The following is a 20,964-nucleotide window of genomic DNA, read 5'->3' on the forward strand; positions in this document are numbered from 1 at the left end:
ATCCCGGAAAACTAACTGGACGAATACCAAAGGTATCTAAAATGGTAGATTGCTGAAAGGAAAGAACCATCCTTCTGTTTGAGAGATGGTTAGGAAATCTTTCAGTTGATTCAAGATCTACCTCCTCTGCCTCCAGCCTCAGCAGCTGGCTCAAAGAGTAAACCACTTGTCTGTTGCTCCAGCAGCCTGCGTTCACTGCAATCTCTGCAATTTCCAAGGCAACCTGGGAACTTTCCCCTATCAAACAGTCCTTAAAGGAGAGTTGATCTGCTGCTTTATCCTTCGAGACAGAAGGATGGCATGGAGCAGCACTAGAATCTCTAAAAGGGGGAGGGAAAAATTAATGAGGTCAAGATTTGGCAACTGTTCGTTACAAGATTTATTAGAATACAGAGTGCACAAAAACTTAATCCTTTTCAATATTTGTCCATATAGCAATGAAGATTATAACTGTTAATAAATGCCATTACTATATTATTCCTCTATACTACACATACTTAACGCCTCAATGATCAAAGTTAATAATCAGAAAGGAAAGACTCCTCATTCCGTTATTACTACAATATTTCATCTTATCTCTTTATATAATTGATTAACATAACTTTTAGTATAACAATCATCTCTACTTATCCTTAGCTTTATCAATGTTTCCATATCCTACAAACTATATTAACAATTATATATATTCAATTATATATTCAGACATTTCCCCCCTTGTCAAACTATGACCTCTTATGAGCTATGTACAATAAGTCAGTATATAATCTTATTCCAATTTGTAAAACTGCAACACCTTATATATTCTGTTCTTTATAAGCAAAATAATTCCCCCATTTCTCTTCAAATTCTCTTATTGGTCTTCTATTTAGATAACTTGTCAATTTTGCCATCACTGCATATTCTGCCATCTTGTCTTTCCAGATTTCCTTGGTTGGGCATTCATCTTCTTTCCATTTACTTGCTAATGTCACACTTGCCGCTGTCAGCAAATATCTGAATAATTCATGTGGTGTTTTATCAATATTTTCTGGTACTTTTCCCAACAGCATAGTCTGGGGTTTCATGGCGAAATTGTATGTCTTTCCAATTTTTTTACTTTTTTTGCATGTCCACCACATATGATAAAAGGAGCCGTCCATTTCTTTACATTTCCAACATGACCCTACATATTTCTTATCTATTTTCTCAATGTCCTTTGGTGTGATGTACCATCTGAAAAACATACCAATTTTCCTTTAGAGTTTGGCTTGCCATGAACTTTATGCCCTTTGTCCAAAGATTCTCCCACTGTTGAAATGTTATTTCTTCTCCAAAATTTTGCATCCGTTCAATTTAATTTTGTGATTTCTTCATTTTCTTGTAAAGCTGCAGAATTTGAGGGACTTAGGTTTGGAATAGATTCCTGGTGGGGAGTATAGATCTCCCTCACACTTACAGCAGAGAGTTCATTGACTGAGGCTGGAACTTGCATTGAACTGGAGGGGTTCAAGTCTCCCAAGGACTCCAACAGGTTAAACCTGTTGTATGAAGGAGGAATGGCCTCCCACAGAGCTTCGTCTTGTAGAGAGTCATCTATATGGAGCTGCTTTGAGGATTTATAGTTAGAGATTACTGGGAAGTCAGAGTCTGAGTTGTTTCTGTTTCTTTTTTTGCCTTTGGTCATTGCAGTGGCTAGAGACAGCATACAGAACCAGTTGGCTGTAGCGACTAATTTCCCTGTAATTGGGGGCTTCCAGAGAGATTTACAGCTGCAGAGGTTTGTAGAAGATTTTTAAAATCTTATCAGTGTTAAAGAGTTCATCTTTTCTCCTTAGTGGTGGGGGTATGCTTAGATCTCAATGCTATATGAATCTTTGAGCTATATACTAACAGCAGCAAGGGTAATGGAAAGTAAAGGGAAAGATGAAGAATGCGCAACCAAAGAAAACTGGAAAGTTAAAATGACAGAATATGTGGCAATGGTAAAGTTAACAAATTATATAAATAGAAGACCTATCAGAGAATTTGAAATGGGAAAATTACTTTGCCTGTTGTAGATAAAGATGAGAAATAATATAAATAAAGTAAATCTGAATAGGAGCTCATATTGACAGAGGTTATTGAAATATTGTTTATTATAAGCCTTAAATTTTCCAAAATGGAAACATATATTATTTAACTCTATTAGTTTAGTATAGTTAGTATAGTTTGGTGCATTGTAGTATAGTAATGAAATGTATAGATCATGGTGTGTTCTGTGCTATTGATTTGGAGGTGCAAGGGGTATAGTGATAATATTTTTGGTTTAATAGCAAGACAGTGGAAGAGAAAGGAAATGTCTCTGAGAATGGTTGTTGTGGGCTTGAACATAATATTCAAATTATGCATATTATTGTTGTTATTGTCATTGTTATTATTAATTGAATTTCTAGTCCGCCCTCCCTGCAAGCGAGCTCAGGGCATATTTCAACAAATGGATAAAATGCAATAATAAATAAAATAAAATCGAAAAAATCAGTTTCATAAAATTCAATTTCAGCAGCACCAACAATTCCACAATCCTGCAGCCCAAAAAAGAAAAGAGGAAGTGGAGTTATGAGCAAATATTCAATAATCATTACTCATGTGTGGGGGCAGATAATCATATAGCCCCCCACTGGGAGGAGACCAACCTGGAGGCTATAGATCTAATTTCCTGGTCTCAACCATAAGCCTGGCAGAACATCTCTTGTCTTACAGGCTCGCTGAAAAGATACAAGATCTTTACGGGCCCGAGTGTCGTCCGACAAAGAGTTCCACCAGGTTGGAGCCAGGACCAAAAATGCCCTGGCTCTGGTTGAGGCCAGTCGAGCCTCCCTGGGGCCCAGGACCTCCAGTAGGTGTTTACCAGCTGACCTAAGCGCCCTCCGGGATACATACAGGGAGAGATGGTCCCTCAGGTATGCTGGTCCCAGTCTGTTTAGGGCTTTATAGGTTAAAACCAACACCTTGAACCTGATCCGGAATTCCATGGGGAGCCAATGTAGCTGCTGCAGAATAGGAGTCATGTGTGCCCTATATGATGTACCCATTAGGACACGTGCAGCAGCATTTTGGACCTGCAGCAATTTCTGGGTCAGACTCAAGGGAAGCCCTGCGTAGAGCGGGTTACAGTAATCCAATCTGGAGGTGACCGTTGCATGGATCACTGTTGCTAGGTCGTGGGTTGAAGGATAGGGTGCAAACTGCCTGGCCTGCCGAAGATGGAAAAAGGCAGACTGGACAACCTGGACTGCGACCTGCTGTGACCTGGACCTCTGTTGATAAGGAGGAATCCAGTGTCACTCCCAAGCTCCTAACCGACGGCATGGGCACAAGTGGTGCCCCACCAAAGGCTGGAAGCTGGATCCCCATATCCACGACCCCACGACCCAAGTATAGGACCACTGTCTTCATAGGGCTCAACTTCAGTCTGCTCTGCTGTACCCATTCAGACACAGGCTCCAAAGCTCTACTTAGGGCATCAGGAGCAGAGCCAGGCTGGCCATCCATCAACATATACAACTGGGTGTCATCCGCATATTGGTGACAACCCAGTCTGAAACTCCATACCAACTGAGCAAGGGGGCTCATATAAAGATTAAATAATGGGGGGGGGAGTATCGCCCCTTGCGGGACACCACACACCAATGATTGGTGTGCTGATAACCTTCCCACAAGCGTCACTCTCTGTCCCCGACCATGGAGAAAAGAGACAAGCCACTGCAAGGCTGTCCCTCGAATCCCCACATCGGCGAGGTGGTGGGCCAACAATTCATAGTCAACCGTCTCAAATGCTGCAAAGAGATCTAACAACACCAGCAGTGCCAACCCACACCGATCCAGCTGCCTACAGAGATGGTCTGTGAGGGCGACCAGCACTGGCTCAGTCCCGTGGCCCAAACAGAAGCCAGACTCGAATGGGTCCAGGACTGATACATCTTCCAGAAAAACCTGCAGCTGCTCCACCACCGCCTGTTCAGTCACCTTTTTTTTTTACACTTCTTTGTCCTGCATTGCAGAAGAAAGTTATTGAGGCCTGATTTTTTTCTTAGTAGCTAATGCCATGATTGAGAATGCTATCAGGTTTCCTTTTCTTGGGTTGTAAGTTGAGGTCATTTTGACCTCAATTCCAAAGTAGTGTAATTGATTTTTTTTCCTTGGGAGGGATATCTTGGATGTAGTAACTCCACACTAACATTAAATTCAAAGAATATTATTTCTGAATCTTGTATTGATATATTTATCATTAAAGCCAATGTTGGCAGTCTTACTGGTGATGGAGAGGACCATCCTAAGGAGGTGTAGTAGTATTGCACTAGGAGTTGGGAGTAGAGATGTAAAGGCCTGGGAAAATCCAGGAAAGAATCTGGTTTTACTGAGGACGTTTCATTTTTTCTGATGTAAACAAATGGGAAATTTTGAGGAGCACTTTAAAAAAAAACTATGAAATATTTTCCTCATTTAAAATTAATTGCATGATTTTAAGACCAGGTTTTACTTTCTCAAAATCTGTAGCATGAAATTTTTAAATGAAAAACAGGTTGAGGCATTAGATAATTATTTCTATGTATACCATCAACATATCATATATTCTATTCTAATAGTCAACTATGGCCCCATCTGCATATGCTTAAATCTGCAGATTGGAGCCAAGTTGAAATAAAGGATTTTTCTGCAATCCCTAGGATTGCAGAAAAATCTGAAAGCCAGGAAAAACTGAGGGGAGGGTTTAAACCCCTCAAAACAGTGTAGTGTTTGCAATGAGAAAAAGAAGAACCTCCATCTGAGTTAGGAAAGTGGGCAGGGGAGGTGCAGCAGGAGGTAGGCTGCTCCAAGTGACAGAGAAAAAGGAGGGGGGAGACGGAGGGAGGGAGTGATAGAGAAAAGGAGTAGGGGGGGAGACAGAAAGAGAGGGGGGCATGAGTGACAGACAAAAGGATGGGGGGGACACAAAGAGACAATGAATGAGCCACCTTGAGTGGGTCTCCAAAGAGGCAGTGTATAAAGATTACTATTTTAGAGAAATAGAAAATTAGGGAGACATAGAGGAGGGAACGTTCTCCCTTACTCTATTTTCCCCATAACAAGCCTGTGGTGTTGGTTAGGCTGAGATAAAATAGATATGGGGGTAGGATTTATTAAAGGCCTGTGTCAGGCAAGGAAGCTTGCTGCCTAACTAATCTCTATAGCATCTGGAGAGCTGACACTGCAAATTTCCCACCTCAGTTCCACTACCTCTTCACTAATATTATGTAATGCCAAATTTGTAAGGCACAAAACTGCATGCCTTACTGCGTTGTTGCAGGAAGAAAGAATTGATCTGGCTTGCATAAGAGAGCTGTGGTTGGAAGAAAATGATGCAGTGTTTCAGTTCCAACTAGTTCTACCTGGTTATGTGGTCCTTAACCAACCTTGCATAGATGGCTGGGGAGGAGGGGTTGCTGTTATCCTCCATGAGTCTTTCAACTTGTGCAGACTTCCAGTATAAACTATAGCTGGTATTAACTGTATGCTTCTCACATTGGTAACTAACAATAGATTAGGTATTCCTCTTGTTTACCAGCTGCCTTGTTCCCAGTTAGCATCGTTTCTGAGTTGGCAGAAGTGCTGTTGGAGATGGTGCTGGAAACACCTACACTGATTGTTCTGAGTGACTTCAGCATCTGTGCTGAATGCTCTTTGTCAGGGCCGGCTCAGGATTTTATAGCTTCTTTGTCTGTCCTGGCTGTCCTGGGCCTCTTTTGAATACTACAATCACGAAAAGAGAGGGTGACAGTATAAGACTGGAAAACAACAAATGTGACCGTCACCAACTAACTAATACAACTCAAAAGAATATTCAATACTCTTGTATGCAAAATTACAAAATTTACTCATACAACATTGAATCGTAAATATAATCCAACCAATTCAAATAGAACAGCCGTATTAGGGCATGTGTTGTATTTCAAAAGAAATTAACATGGGGAGGGGAAAAGGTTTTCAAGCCAAACCCCAATGTTTTTTGCAGAAACACAATCACTTCAAATAGGGCTGAAAAAAGCCTCCACATAAATGGGTACAGGTTTCAGTATATACAAGGCACATACATGTTGCTCCAAGCAATATTTCAACACACTTTGAACAGAATCAACATATTCTAAATTGTAACTGAACGGGTCAGCCAGCAAGAGGTCCCGTTTCCGGTATCCCCTTCTTCAGAGCAGTTACAACTGTGAAAGATATATAAAAGGTACAAATCAATATAAATGAAACTAACATGCAGTAGTCCTTCATACATTGGTTCTGCAAATGCATACTCACATACGATGATTCAAATAATGCTTCTATCTCACTTACGGCTCGCTCACTGGCGTATGCAGAGTATCAAATCCTATCTATTCCTTAAAAAGTCATTACTTAATCGTGTTCACATGTCTCTTGAAATTATTTAAAGGAACAGAGTCCCATGATAGTCCTCACAGGTAAGACGTCAGATCACAAGTAATATTCAATCCATATGGCTCCTCTGTATGTAGTTTATAAATCCACCATGCCTCTCGCCTTAATAAATCTTGTTGTGCCAAAGTGTCTTCTTTAAATCGGCTCACATGTAAAACTGTGTATACAAAGTCATTCTCTCGGTGTTTCATAGCCGAGAAATGGGACACCAACGGCGCTTCCTCCACTCCCCGACGGATTCTTGACCGATGTTCCTGTATACGTGTTTTAATTGTTCTAGTGGTGCAACCTACATACATCTTATTGCAATTACATACAATGAGGTATACTACGTTCTTGGTGTTACAATTCGAAAAATCCTTCCAATAGAGTCTCTTATACTGTCACCCTCTCTTATACTGTCACCCTCTCTTTTCGTGATTGTGGTTCTTATACTGTCACCCTCTCTTTTCGTGATTGTGGTTTCGATTTGAGAGCTATGGCTAATTCTTCGTTTGAAGAGTTAATAAGCCTCCTGGAATGTTTCAACGTAACGAGGAGTTCAAAAGCAAATGGGCAGCGGTGCTCAATAAATGTTCTTTAGATCTCATGTTGCTAGTGGTAGAACAATCTAAATTGGAAGTGGAAATCTTAGATAAGGAAATCAAGACCTTAGAGTCCAATCTTAAACAGAACATAGCACAGGCTTCTTTCGATACGAAGCTAGCGGAGTTAGAGGCACAAGTCCTGGACTTTGATCGGAAATTGAAGGAAGTTAAGATCAAAAAGTTCCATAGAGATACAAAAGATTATACAAATGGCCGGGTATACTCATGGTGGCTAGAAACTGACAGTGCCCGTAAGAAGGTCACCTGGTTTAACCCTTTAGAAATGAATTCGGAATTAGAAACCACGGATGGGGAGGATACAGACACCTCGGTTGAGGAGAATACCTGTATCAATGCCCGGTCGGGACGTTTAAGCAGAAATAAGACCAGAGGGAATTTTTTACGCGGGGGCTCCAGGAGCCGAGGTCGGAAAACCTAGTGGTCAATTTATCCAGGAGAACGTTAGCCCCAGAGGAAACTAGGGTGCTCAATCTGGGGTTAGGTTTTGTGCCTACCCCACGTTATAACGCGTTTAAGACTAGAGTAGATCTGTTTAAATTGACAAGGCTTCTTAAACTTAAAAATTTTTTTGGGAACTCCCCACTTGCCCAACAGATTCCTGTTAATTTACGGCCACGTTCCACCTTTATTCCTGCTACAACGGACCATCGCATTCAGACCTTTGAAGCCGTGGTTCTAAAAGATGTAGAAAAAATTGAGCAACAACATCGTCATATGAGACCCAATCTTAGTAAAATAGATCAGGGAGCCTTGAGTGAGCTTATGAAGGATGAGTCCATAATTATTAAAGAGGCCGACAAGGGGGGTGCTATAGTAATAATGAACAAAGAAGATTATGTTGGGGAGGTGCAACGCCAGTTAAATGATAGAAACAGCTATAAGATAATCCCAAAGGACCCTACTAAAAGCATTACCAGTGTAATTAAAAATCTTTTACATGAGGCAGTGGCAATGGGTTGGATATCGGAACAGATGTATAGAGCTTTGTTGAACATCTACCCTAGGGTTCCGATTTTTTACATACTACCTAAGATCCATAAACCTGGCTCCCCGCCCCCTGGACGGCCAATCATCTCAGGATCTAATTCTGTTTTAGAGCCATTGGCGAAATATTTGGACTCATTTCTTCAACCATTTGTTAAGAAAATCAAATCATACATTCAGGATACTAGGGACTTCATTAACGCTGTAGAGGGCTTAGTTCTACCCCGAGAAGCTACTTTTGTCACCTTAGATGTAAGCTCCTTATACACAAGTATACCACATGAGGAGGCTCTTCAGACCATTCAATTGTTTCTGGACCAACGAGATAGCCGGGATCCACCTACACAATTTTTGTTAGACCTATTGGACTTAGTACTTACAAAGAATTATTTTCGTTTTCAGGACACTTTTTATTTACAGACGTGCGGAGTAGCCATGGGCTGCTCCGCAGCACCGAGTATAGCAAATTTATTTATGTCACGGTTAGAAGACAAGTATTTTTTGAATTTGGACCAAAATCCTTTTTTCACTAATATTTTGTTTTATTGCCGTTTTATTGATGATTTATTCCTTATTTTGTCCAATAGGTCGCGCACGGTTGATCTCTGTAATTGGATGAATACGATACACAGTAATATTAAGTTCACATGGATAGCAGACAGCAAAGAGATCAGTTACCTCGACGTGTCTGTGTTTAGAGCGAAAGGGGATGTAGTACATGTGCGCCCCTATAGGAAGCCAACAGATAGGAACGCTTTATTACACTACCAGTCCTTCCACCCCCCCCACCTACGCTGTAACCTACCCTTCAGTCAGTTCCTACGCCTCCGCCAAAATTCAACCACGGTGAAAGAATTTTTAATCAATGCAGAGCAAATGGGTGACCAGTTTGCAATCAAGGGGTACCCTGAACAAGTGATTGTAAGGGGCAAGGAACGAGCACTTCGAAGAAATAGGCAAGAAATCCTTAGGGAACGCAGGTTGGAGAGGGAGACAAGGATCTGCTTCGCTCTTGATTACACACCCTTAGCGAAGCAGATTCAACGGATAATATTCAAACACTGGCATTTAATTGAGGATCTTCCGGGCTGCAAAGATAAACCGTTAATAGCTCATCGGAGAACTAGGAATTTCAGAGATCAACTCATTCATACAGACATGACATATAAGAAACATCTTAGGATGCTTCCAGAAGGACATTACAGGTGTGGAAGTTGTAACAGCTGTGATTTCGTAAGGCCTGTGCATAGCTTTAAAGCGATGGGACTCTATTGGAAGGATTTTTCGAATTGTAACACCAAGAACGTAGTATACCTCATTGTATGTAATTGCAATAAGATGTATGTAGGTTGCACCACTAGAACAATTAAAACACGTATACAGGAACATCGGTCAAGAATCCGTCGGGGAGTGGAGGAAGCGCCGTTGGTGTCCCATTTCTCGGCTATGAAACACCGGGAGAATGACTTTGTATACACAGTTTTACATGTGAGCCGATTTAAAGAAGACACTTTGGCACAACAAGATTTATTAAGGCGAGAGGCATGGTGGATTTATAAACTACATACAGAGGAGCCATATGGATTGAATATTACTTGTGACGTCTTACCTATGAGGACTATCATGGGACTCTGTTCCTTTAAATAATTTCAAGAGACATGTGAACACGATTAAGTAATGACTTTTTAAGGAATAGATAGGATTTGATACTCTGCATACGCCAGTGAGCGAGCCGTAAGTGAGATAGAAGCATTATTTGAATCATCGTATGTGAGTATGCATTTGCAGAACCAATGTATGAAGGACTACTGCATGTTAGTTTCATTTATATTGATTTGTACCTTTTATATATCTTTCACAGTTGTAACTGCTCTGAAGAAGGGGATACCGGAAACGGGACCTCTTGCTGGCTGACCCGTTCAGTTACAATTTAGAATATGTTGATTCTGTTCAAAGTGTGTTGAAATATTGCTTGGAGCAACATGTATGTGCCTTGTATATACTGAAACCTGTACCCATTTATGTGGAGGCTTTTTTCAGCCCTATTTGAAGTGATTGTGTTTCTGCAAAAAACATTGGGGTTTGGCTTGAAAACCTTTTCCCCTCCCCATGTTAATTTCTTTTGAAATACAACACATGCCCTAATACGGCTGTTCTATTTGAATTGGTTGGATTATATTTACGATTCAATGTTGTATGAGTAAATTTTGTAATTTTGCATACAAGAGTATTGAATATTCTTTTGAGTTGTATTAGTTAGTTGGTGACGGTCACATTTGTTGTTTTCCACTCTTTTGAATACTGGCAGGACCAACACAAGAAAGAGGTGACACCTTAGACTAAGTCTTTTGCAGTGAGCCTTTGAGAGGAGGTCTTCTTTTGAGGTTGGAGATTCTGCCTCAACTGTGGTTTGATCATTATCTACTGAAAGCAGGGTTCATTTTGAGGGGGAACGCAGTTCTAGTAGTTCTCCAAAAAGGTCACATCTGGTGGCCCCACCCACCTGATTTTTGGCCATTTTGGGCCCGTTTCGGTCTGGATTGGGGCTGAAAGAGCCCAATTGGGGCTAAAATGGCCGGGATCAGGCCCAAAACAGCCAGGATTGATCCCAAAATGGCCAGGATCGGGCCTTTGATGGGTGGTGGATCACTCTCCTGCTCAGCAGCGGGCCAATCCTGACCATTTTGGGCCCCTTTTCGGCCATTTTCAACCCCTTTTGCCATTTTGGGCCTAATTTCAGCCTTGAATGGCCAGGATTGGGTCCAAAACAGCCAGGATAGGTGATGTCGGGGTGTGGCATATGCAAATCAGTTATGCTAATGACATGCTTCCGGTGATGGCAAGGGTCGTGGCATATGCAAATGAGTTGTGCTAATGAGTTATGCTAATATGTTCCTGCAGCTCTTCTTCTACGAAATGACCCCTGACTGAAGGCAAGGGTAAATATAGCCCTGATGCCCTGCAAAAGGGGCAGACTTGTTAAGATGGTCTACTTACAGAAGTTCATGTATCCTTCTGGATTCCAAAATGCTCTGGGGGATTGTAGAATTCCTAACACGTTCTCTGTTGAGGGTGCAGTGGAATGTGAAGCTCCTTGAAGCCATTGACAAGGTTGCTCCTAGTTGACCTCTCCCATCCTTGAGGCAGAAGCCAGCCCCATCATTTACCATGGAACTGGGTGACCTGAAGATAGTAGGATGATGTCTACGAAGATGCTGATGAAAAACTCACACTGAATCAGATAGAACATGCTACAGAGCCCACTGGAAGACCTATGAAGCGTTGGTGATAGTAGCAGCCATTGCATCAGCTGACTATCCCGACTGTTTAAGGTATCTCAACACCATGTAACCTCTAAATCTAAACCATTAACATCTCAGAAACAGTTACCTGTGATACCTGTGCAGAGTTCTTTGTTGACAAAATTGCGCAAACGTGCAGATCTGAATCATGTCTGTAATTTAGGGTAGGTGGAAGAAATCTTAATACATTGTCTGTTCTGCTTATAGATCATTTGACCCAGATACAGTGATGGATTCAACATGATCCTGGCATCTGTGTAGGCCACTTCATATGCACTGGATCCGTGCCCATTTTGGTTACTAAAGTCATGTAACTCAAGGCACCTTCTCCACGCCACTCAAAGAAGTGGTTATCAACCTGCTACTTAAAGAACCATCTCTAGACAAAAATGATGTGGCCAATTAACACCCAGTCTCTAATCTGCCCTTTCTCTGCAAAGTGATTGAGAGAGTAGTAGCAGATCACCTCTGGATCTTCTTGGATAACTCTTGTGATCTGGTTTCAAGCCAGGCTGTTGGACAGAGACAGCTTTGCTGGCTTTAGTTGATGATCTCCATCTAACTGTAAACAAAGGCCGTTTATCTTTGTTGTTCCTCCTGGATCTGTCTGCATCCTTTGACAATACATGATGCCATCCTGTTGAGACATTGGGAGGCAGAAGTGGGTTTCAGAAGATGTGCCTTGGACTGGTTTAAATCATTCCTCATGGAATAGACTCAAAAGTTTGCAGTTGGAGACCAACTATATTCAGGGTGGGGCTTGTCTTGCAAGGATGTAGTCTTATCCCCATGCTATTTAACATTTATGTAACACCTTTAGAAGAATTCATTTGTTGCTATTGAATTAAATGCCATAAATATGTGGATGACACCTAGTTCTATATCTCACTATACAAATCCTGTAGTTTTTTTTTTTAGAGTTTATTTCACTTTATTGAAAATACACCCTAGTTTTTTAATGAAGCAAGTAATCAAAATATAAATGGCTATTAATATAAATCCTATAAAAACAGAACACAGAAAGGCAATGAGAAATAAGTTTCCTAACATTTCTTAATAAATCCCAAGTTTAACATGCTCAAAGTTTCTATGAAATACATAGGTAAAATAAGTTCTCACCTAAATTCTCTCGAGATTTCTTCCATCAGGACCCTACCATTCTATCTGTGTTTGCAATTATATACCTCACAATATGCAAATATTTAAGGTCTATTCACATGATAGCACAAACAAATAATGATTGGTTTGACACTTCACTGAATATTCATAATCTCCATAGTACAGCCTTCCAATTAGTAAAAAATTATGTCATACTCAGATCTGCACAACAAAACTACATATCTCTGAGAGGTGTCAGGAAAAGTTAAGTTGAACAATCACCATTGGTTGAATTTCTTTTTTTAAATTTTTTTTTTATTTTTTAATATCTAACATAGAAAACTACAAAAAACTACAAATATACAAAGGAAAGAAAAAGGGGGGAAAGGGGGAGGGGGGCTGGGAAAGGGGGAAGAGCAACATACAAACAATAAACACTACACTACATCTCTTGTATTCCCTTCATGCTGTAATTTTTCTTAAAAATTAACTTTCTAACATGCGATCAGATTAGTAGGTCTTATATAGTACAAGCCATATTCAGGATCAGATCTTCTTCCCCCCCCCCCCTGCGTCTCGGTCTCAATTCTCTCTGCGCAGCTGAAGCAGCTGTGCCCGCTCTCTCCTCCCCCCCACCTTCCCGTTCAGACTTTGGACATTCGTCTTGATGGAACTCCTGATGATTGAACAAAAAGTCTGTCAGCTGGGCTTCCGATGTAATCTTATAAGTTTGATCCTTATAACTAAACAAAACGCCTTCTGGAAACAACCATTTATATTTCACATCACATTTCCTCAAGAAAGCCGCAAGTCCTTTATACTTGAATCTTCTTTTACGAGCCAAAAATGGAACATCCTTCAAAATGTTAACCTTGTTGCCCAAATAATCCAAGTCCACATTGTATGAATTATATAAGATATTGTCCCGAGTCTTCCTCGATGAAAAGTCAATAATAATCTCGCGAGGCAGCTGCCGCTTCATTACATACTTTGAAGACGTCCGCCGGACCTCCAAGATGTCGCTTTTTAACTCTTCTTTAGTTGCCTCTGCGAATGTCGCCAAAAGTCCAGACACCACATCTTTTAAATTTTCATTTTCCTCCTCTTTTACATTCTGAAGACGCCGTTTGGGCACGGTCCACTTGCAATCCTATTAATTGATTCTCCAAAAGCTTCACTTCCTTACTTGTTGCTTTCATGAGTATTGCGTTCTCGTGCGCAGACTGCTCTGCTCCGGTCGCTGTTTCTTTAATGGCTTTCACCTCGCTCTCCACTGAATCAACCTTTTGCCCCATTTCATTCAGTTTCGTTACAAAGGGCTGCACAGCATCGAAAACTGCTCGTCTCACCAACTCTTCCAAAGTTTCCCCCTTCCCCTGTAGCGTCGCCATCACCGATTTACTCATTGCTGGGCTCTGCTTTTTCGTCGCCATCTTGGGGGGGGGGACGCCAACTGAGTTCCGAAACTCGGTAAAGGGGGAAGAAATCCGCGCCTTCTTAGCTTCAGCTCCCACCAATCCTTCGCATACGCTTAAGAATCAGAAGGGATTCGCTTACTTACAGGCTTTCACCTTAAATCTGCTTATTGCCGTTCTCCATGGCCCGGCAGCACACGCGGTGCTGCGCAAGTCTGCCGGCCTCCGTTGGAGCAAGCGGGCAATTTACCCCCTGCATTACTTCCAGAGGGTTCTTCCCGCGGCGCCCCGGATCCAGGCTCCCTCATTGGGAGTCCTGGAGGTTAACCCTCGCGGGTCAACCGCCCAGTCAGGCTGCTCAGACAGTTCCCCCTGGACCTGCGGAGAGGAACGTCCGACGTGGCCGGGAAAACGAAACCGAATCTATACAAATCCTGTAGTGATGCAGTAAAGTTTTAGATTGTTGCCTGAAAGCTGTGGTTAGTTGGCTGAATGCAAACAAATTGAAACTGAACCCAGACAAGATGGAAGCAATACCGATTGGGAAGGAACAGATTCTGAAGGAAATTGTGCTCTTCTCTTTTGAAGGGGTTCAGTTGACCTTTCAGAGCTGGTTAAGAGCCTAGGGGTTATATTGGATCCAGTGCTGCTGCTAGAGAAGCAACTTAACGCAGTTGCAAAAAATGCTTTCCACAAACTCTGTCTAGCCAAGAAAATGGCCCCCTCCACCACTTTGACACTTAATCCAGCCTAAGGAAAACTGGATTAGATTTAGATGAAGGTGGAGTGAAAATTGGTGGAAGGAACATTAACACTTAGAGATATGCAGATGACAACACATTACTGGCAGAAAATAGTGAAGATTTGTAACAAGTACTGATGAAGTTAAGAGAGAAAGTGCCAAAGCAGAATTGAAGTTGAACATCAAGAAGACAAAAGTCACCACGACAGAGGAAATACACAATAAGCCACTGTTGAGTTGCTGCTGATGCATCTTATGTGTGTGCAGAATTCTTGATCCTGTACTGTTTCTCTTCCCCACCTTCTCTTCCCTGGAAACTGATTGGTTGGCCATCCAGTAGAAACCACTCTTTCCTTCCCCAGCGTTCTACACACACCCTCTTCATTTTTTTAAACAAGGGAAGGCTTGTAAACGCTGCAACATCATTTCTCATATGGCTGTATTGTGAAATCAGGATTCATAACCTTGCAAACTGTGCCCGCAAATTATATTTTTTATCATCTGACGGACTCTTTGGCATTAGAAGAAACCTGAAAGAAACCCTAAGCATCCACCCCCCCATCTTTTAATTAGAGGAGAGTTGCAACACTGTGACGTTCATCCGTTCTACCTCTTTAAGCACAATGTCCATCCCATTCCCTGAAGGGAATCCACATTCCCCACTGATCACTTTTTGGGTTTATTTTTTTATTACCTTTCTTAACAACTGGGGCTCATGTTCACAGTGACTTGGAAATGTGGTTGGGGGACTCATCTCAAGAATCTCTCTTCCCCATCCCAAAACATGATCACATGATGTGAGGAGGCCAGTAAGAACACTGTTTTGTTTGAGCAGCAGAGAGGCACCGGTTTTCACCAAGCAGACAATTCGAACCATACCAGAGCAATCTGCTAGCAGCTAGTGGAACAAGTGCAAAAAGTACTTTGTGGATTCCCCCCAGAACTCCATCACCAGTTGCTTCACTAGAATTAAAAAAAAAATGGCGGACATGGGAATGCCCAATCAGCAAATACAAGGACAGAAAGAAGGAGGGGGTTGATGGACACACTGGTTTCCAACATTGCAACGTTATGACGCATGCACTGATTCTTTTTAAAAAAAGAAATGTCAGCCCCAACCCCCACAAAAGGCAGCTTCAAACAGACACTTCTCAACTTGTCTGGAATAAGAAAGCAGATATCAAATAACTTCAAGGTCGTTCAGTGCAGAATGCCAGGAGCCTAAGCTGCTTCAGCACCAATCGGCATGAATACTCCGAAGCGCTGGCTTAAAATGTGCCATCTGGAATGGGCCTAGGTATGGAAGTGAAAATTGGACAACGAAGAAAGCACATTTCATTTGAAATGTGTTGTTGGAGGAGAATTTTACGGATACCAAGGATGGCCAAAAAGACAAACATATGGTTTCTAGATCAGATGACCAAACTGAGGCTATTGTACTTTGGTACGATACAAGACTCACTGGAAAAGACAATAATGCTGGGAAAAATTGGGCAGTAGGAAAAGAGGAAGATGCAACTTGAGATGGGTTGACTCATTAAAGGAAGCCATGGCCTTCAGCTTGCAAGACCTGAGCAAGATAGGATTGTCAATGACAGGACATTTTGGAGGGCATTCATTCATAGGGTTACCATAAGTAGAAAATGACTTGACAGCACATAACAGAGATAACACCTTGACAAGCTGATCTGGCCACCTGGATCCATGGCATGGTCTGAGACTTGACTATTGTAATGCACTGTAAATAGATTTCCTGTTAGACTCCAGTTAGTACAGAACGCCACAGCTCAATTATTAACAAGAATCTAGGCAGAGCATGCATATCACTCCCATTCTGCAGTCACTTGACTGGCTTCCTATCAGTTACTGGATGTGGTTCAAGGTTTTGGCTATCACACACAAAGTTCTTCATGGCCTTGGCACCTCATATCTATGGGAGCACCTCTTTCCCATGCTCTGCCATGACAGTTTTGCTCATCTGAACACCTTCTGCTTGTGTCATCCAGCAAATGAGAAAAATCTACTTCTGCTCATACACATGCATTCTCTGTAGTCTCCCCACCTAATGAAATGGCCTGCATGATGAGGTTAGGAGGCTCCCACTCTCCTGGCTTTCCACAAACTGTGTGCAAAACCAAATTATTCGGTTTTTTTTAATACAGGTAGCAGGGCTATGCTGTAAGAAAATGATTCCAAGAGATGCTTTAATAAAGGGATGCAGTATACTCCTGTGCACTATTAGTTTTGTTTATTATGTCATATCACGTTGTTCATGTTTTGTTTCAGTGTTGTTTCAGCTCTGTATCCTATTTCTGCATGTTTTCAAATTTCTGCAATCGATAGCCCATTGTATTATTTATTGAATGACCCAACTGTTGATTCTATTGAATTACACTGTGTAATTCTTCTCGAGTTTCAATGATAAAGGCGGACTATAAATAGTGCAAATAAATAAAAGTAACAGCAAACACCCAAAGCATAATGTGGCTGAAAGAAGAGCCTAGTCTTCAGCCAGCCTTGTCCAAACCTCAAGAGCCAAGCTCTGGAGGTAGTGTTGATGCTGCTGATGGTTGCAGAGACCTGGAGTAGGCAGCTCAGTGTCTCTTCCAACAGAACATAGTGCTCCAAGTTACCTTTTCCAGGCCCTCACAATTGGCACTGATTTCTGTTGTTTGACTGTTGAGCTTGCTCAGGTAAAGCCTCAACAGGCTTAACAGATAAGTGTTTTGTGGGGGAAGGTGTTGGCTGCATCTGTTCAGATCTAGAATGAGTATTTAAGCAGCTTGAGGGCCAGATGGGGTCTTTTTATGACCTACTGCTAGCCCAAAGGACAGAGGTTCCCAGTCCAGGATTGAAATAAAATTTGTTTGTTGAGTGAGTGTTAAGGATATCAGTATGCATTGTCTTAAGTGGCTTCAATGCATTTAGATTTTTTTAAGAAGATGCAGATTTGATTCAAATTAGTTGTTCCACTTCCACCTTTACTAATACAAATAGTGGCTCAATTTTAGTAAGCTGCTTTTACATGTATGCACAGGATTATATGCACACTATTTATTTCCTGAAAAGCAATACCTTTTTCACTCCATCATGTATCACATTATTTTTCTTGAGTTTGAAAAGAATACTTCAGTCTCTCCGTAGATGCTGAATTTGCTTAGTTAAGAGATCTGCAGCCCAGGTTTTACTAGAAGTAATAGCAGAAAAGCACAGCATTCCTAACATGAAGAGATGCCACAATGAATCTTGATTTGTTACATACATTTCTAGGCCTTAATAATGTTCAAAGGTATATGCCTTTTTAAGCCAAAGATTTTTTTTTTGTTTGTTCCATATATCTCTGAGTACCTAGATTTCAGGAAGATTCACGGGAGGAGAGAGTAGCCAAGTTGCAAGCAAAAAACAAAGATATTCCCTATTTTTAGCTGAGAGGGAATAAGGGACAGTTTTCTCTTACTAGAAATCTAGTTGGTCTTTAGGAGCTACTGGACCCGAATCTTGCTTTTCTTTTAGCTCTTATTCTTGTTTTCTCTGCCTGCTCTTTGACCTCAAAGTATGCAATGTGTTATCTTGCAATATGTTAGCTAATAGTTTCTGTTTTCAAGGATGCAGTCCCTCTGACTAGTCTACAAAGGAAAAGTGTTCTGAATAGATATCCTAAGAAAGCAACTGGTATGTGCAGCCAGTTTAGGGAAAACTCTTCACGTATTCCTGAAGTGTTGAAAGGGTTTTTAAGAAACATAATCCTTGGATGTGTCCTTGGGTTGGACGTTGTTTTTTCAATTTTTTCAATTTCACTGACTCTTTGTTTCTCACTTGAACTTTTATTTTCCCTTTTGTCTACAGTCGTCATAAGGAAATCATTGACTAATATTTTAATAGTTTGGAACTTTCCTTAGTAACCAACGTTGGCGATTTGAACATTGATGATTCCTCTGTCATTAACAAAATGATACTGAGATGTTAAATATTTAGTTAACAATCACAAGCTACATAGTTCCAGATGGTACTTTTTAGTTACATTGATGTCATTTCACACAGCAAGGGAAAGTTATTTGAACGTATCTCAGTTGCTGTAAAATATTTTAATAGCACTTTGACATTCGGCCCTATTTTCTCTTTATAGGTCTGCAGACTACTGAAGACACAAAATACTATGCAGTATCAGCAAGGTTTAGGCCATTCAACAATGAAGGTCAAACTTTAGTGGTTCAGTTTACAGTAAAATATGACCAACATGTTGACTGCGGTGGTGCCTATATTAAACTTTTTCCTGAAGATGTGAATCAAGAGACTTTGAATGAAGATACCAGGTATTACATTATGTTTGGTAAGTTCTTTTCAAAACTTTTGTCACCAATTGTCAGAGAATATCCGTTTCATACAATAATTTTTAGAACTGTGCTCGTTGATGGAGAATTTGGCTCAACACTATATAATTCTTTCATTTTTCTTAAAGCTATGTTTTTGTTTTGTATTTATGAAATTGTTCCCTTATATTTGTAAAACATTAAATGAGGCTTCAATCCAAAGTGTGTATAACCTGAGTAGGACTTACTTTCTAGTAGATGTGTTTAGGATTGCACCTTGTTTGTTTATTTACAACATTTTACCCAGCCTTTCCATCCTCTCATAGGTCCATCAATGTGGCTAACAAATTAAAACCCCTTCTTAAAAACCATTAAAAACAACACACTAATACATAATTAAAACCGGCTTAGAACCAGATCTTAAAATGAATGCAAAAGGTAAAAACAACAGTTTAAACATTGGGAAAGGAGGAGGGATCGTTGAGGGAATGTCAAGCAAAACAAAAAAGCCTGTAACATGGTTGATTTCATAAGAACGTAAAGAACATGTTGCAACTTAGTCCAGTAGCAGCAAACTGAAGCACAGGAATGAACCTTGTGCTTCAGGATTTACATCAAAGAATCACATTAATTCCACCCAAACAAAACTGGAGCAAGGGACATTGTTGCAACTTAGCCCAACAGAAGTTAACTGTAGCAAGGGAATGTCTTGTGCTTGTGGTTGGGTACTGCTTGGTTCTGTTCTGTGGTGTTTCCCTAGTGACTGAACCCAGTGGCTAGCTGCTGTGAATAACACTGGTTCTGTTGGGCTAAGCTGTAACAGTTTGCTTGCTTCAGTTTCCTGTGCTTCAGTTTGCTTCTGTTGGGCTTTCTGTAGGACGAGCTCAGTTTGCATTTAGGAGTGTGGATTGGCCATGGCAGCCTTGCCTCAGTGTGTTTTTGCAATGGGAGTCAGTTTTGACTTTTTTCCCTATAGGAAACAATGGAGTGGCTGGGGGCACCTTGTTCAGGGGCTCATAGAATGGGCCCCTGGGGTCCAATCTTCCTGAAACTTGGGAGGGGTCTTTAGAGGACAGTGAGGAGTAGATCCCCTGAAAATTAGGTGGTGTTTACATGAAGAATGCCACCCCCAGCACGTGGATAACCCTAACCCTCAGTTGTTATTCCCCATGGGAAATAGTGGAGAATGGGTGGGAGTACCTTCTTTAGGAGCCCATAAAATTAGCTCCCCCGGAGTCCAATCTTCATGAAACTTGGGGGGTCTTTAGAAAACAGTGAGGTCTAGGTTCCCACCAAATTTGGTGAACTTTAGTTGAAAAAATGACCCCTCTAGCCCACTGAATATTTCCCAGAGTGATTTTCCCAGAGTGATTTTCACTGAATTTTAGCAAAATGTTTTTTGAAAATTTGGTTTAAAAACGTGATTTTTGATTTAGAATGCTCACATTTTATCAAATCAGCCAAAATTTGATATTTTAATTCCAATTCTGAACTGAACTGCACACCCCTACTTGTGATACAGCTGCAAAGAGAAATAGGAACTTGCATTTGCCTACAGCAGCACTTTCCTTTCAAGATTCCTATCTTTAATCCTTGAAAACTTGGCTTTTGTCTTATCAGGCTAGCCAAAACTTCTGCATAGATGTTAAACAGCAAGGGTGACAACAGACATCTGTGTATCACCCTTTGTAGATGGAACTGCTTTGACATCTGTCATTATCTAGGTCCTGAGCTCTTGGTCTTTGATAAAAAGTTGCAACCCCATTATTGAAATTTGGACAAATCCCTAAAACTCTTAAAACAGCCCACAAAAAAAGACCAGTTGACACAATCAAAAGCTTTCTCTGCATCTTCAGGATAAAAATTAACTGGAATCCACTGGTATTTTGTTTTGCCCATCATTCCCAATAAACTTCTCCTATTCCACACTATTTGTCTTCCTCCCATGAAACCAGTTTGATTGTAATTTATGTAATCACCCATGATGGTTACTGTCAAGGTCTGCTGAGACCGCCGTCTCTACCCAGCTGAGGGAGAGCACACACTGAGCCCATTGGCCTTTTA

At 41.1% G+C, this 20,964-nt stretch overlaps 1 protein-coding gene and 1 long non-coding RNA gene across 4 annotated transcripts in view; both read left to right on the forward strand.

Annotated features, from left to right (window-relative positions):
* Window positions 1-18,768, forward strand: part of LOC129330011 (uncharacterized) — a 35,410-nt gene extending 16,642 nt beyond the window's left edge. For all 3 annotated transcript variants that reach the window (XR_008597044.1, XR_008597042.1, XR_008597043.1), the window contains 2 exons: window positions 1,669-1,756; window positions 18,717-18,768. This is a non-coding gene — a long non-coding RNA (uncharacterized LOC129330011). The remainder of the gene's footprint in view (window positions 1-1,668; window positions 1,757-18,716) is intronic.
* A 57-nt stretch (window positions 18,769-18,825) lies between these two features.
* The window catches only part of LOC129330010 (calreticulin-like), a 64,347-nt gene continuing 62,208 nt past the window's right edge, over window positions 18,826-20,964 (forward strand). The window contains exon 1 of the mRNA XM_054979830.1: window positions 18,826-18,903. Within this exon, the coding sequence (XP_054835805.1) occupies window positions 18,891-18,903 (13 nt within the window). The 5' untranslated portion in view covers window positions 18,826-18,890. The remainder of the gene's footprint in view (window positions 18,904-20,964) is intronic.

Source organism: Eublepharis macularius, chromosome 5 (assembly GCF_028583425.1).
Source record: "Eublepharis macularius isolate TG4126 chromosome 5, MPM_Emac_v1.0, whole genome shotgun sequence".
Classification (NCBI taxonomy): Eukaryota; Metazoa; Chordata; class Lepidosauria; order Squamata; family Eublepharidae; genus Eublepharis; species Eublepharis macularius.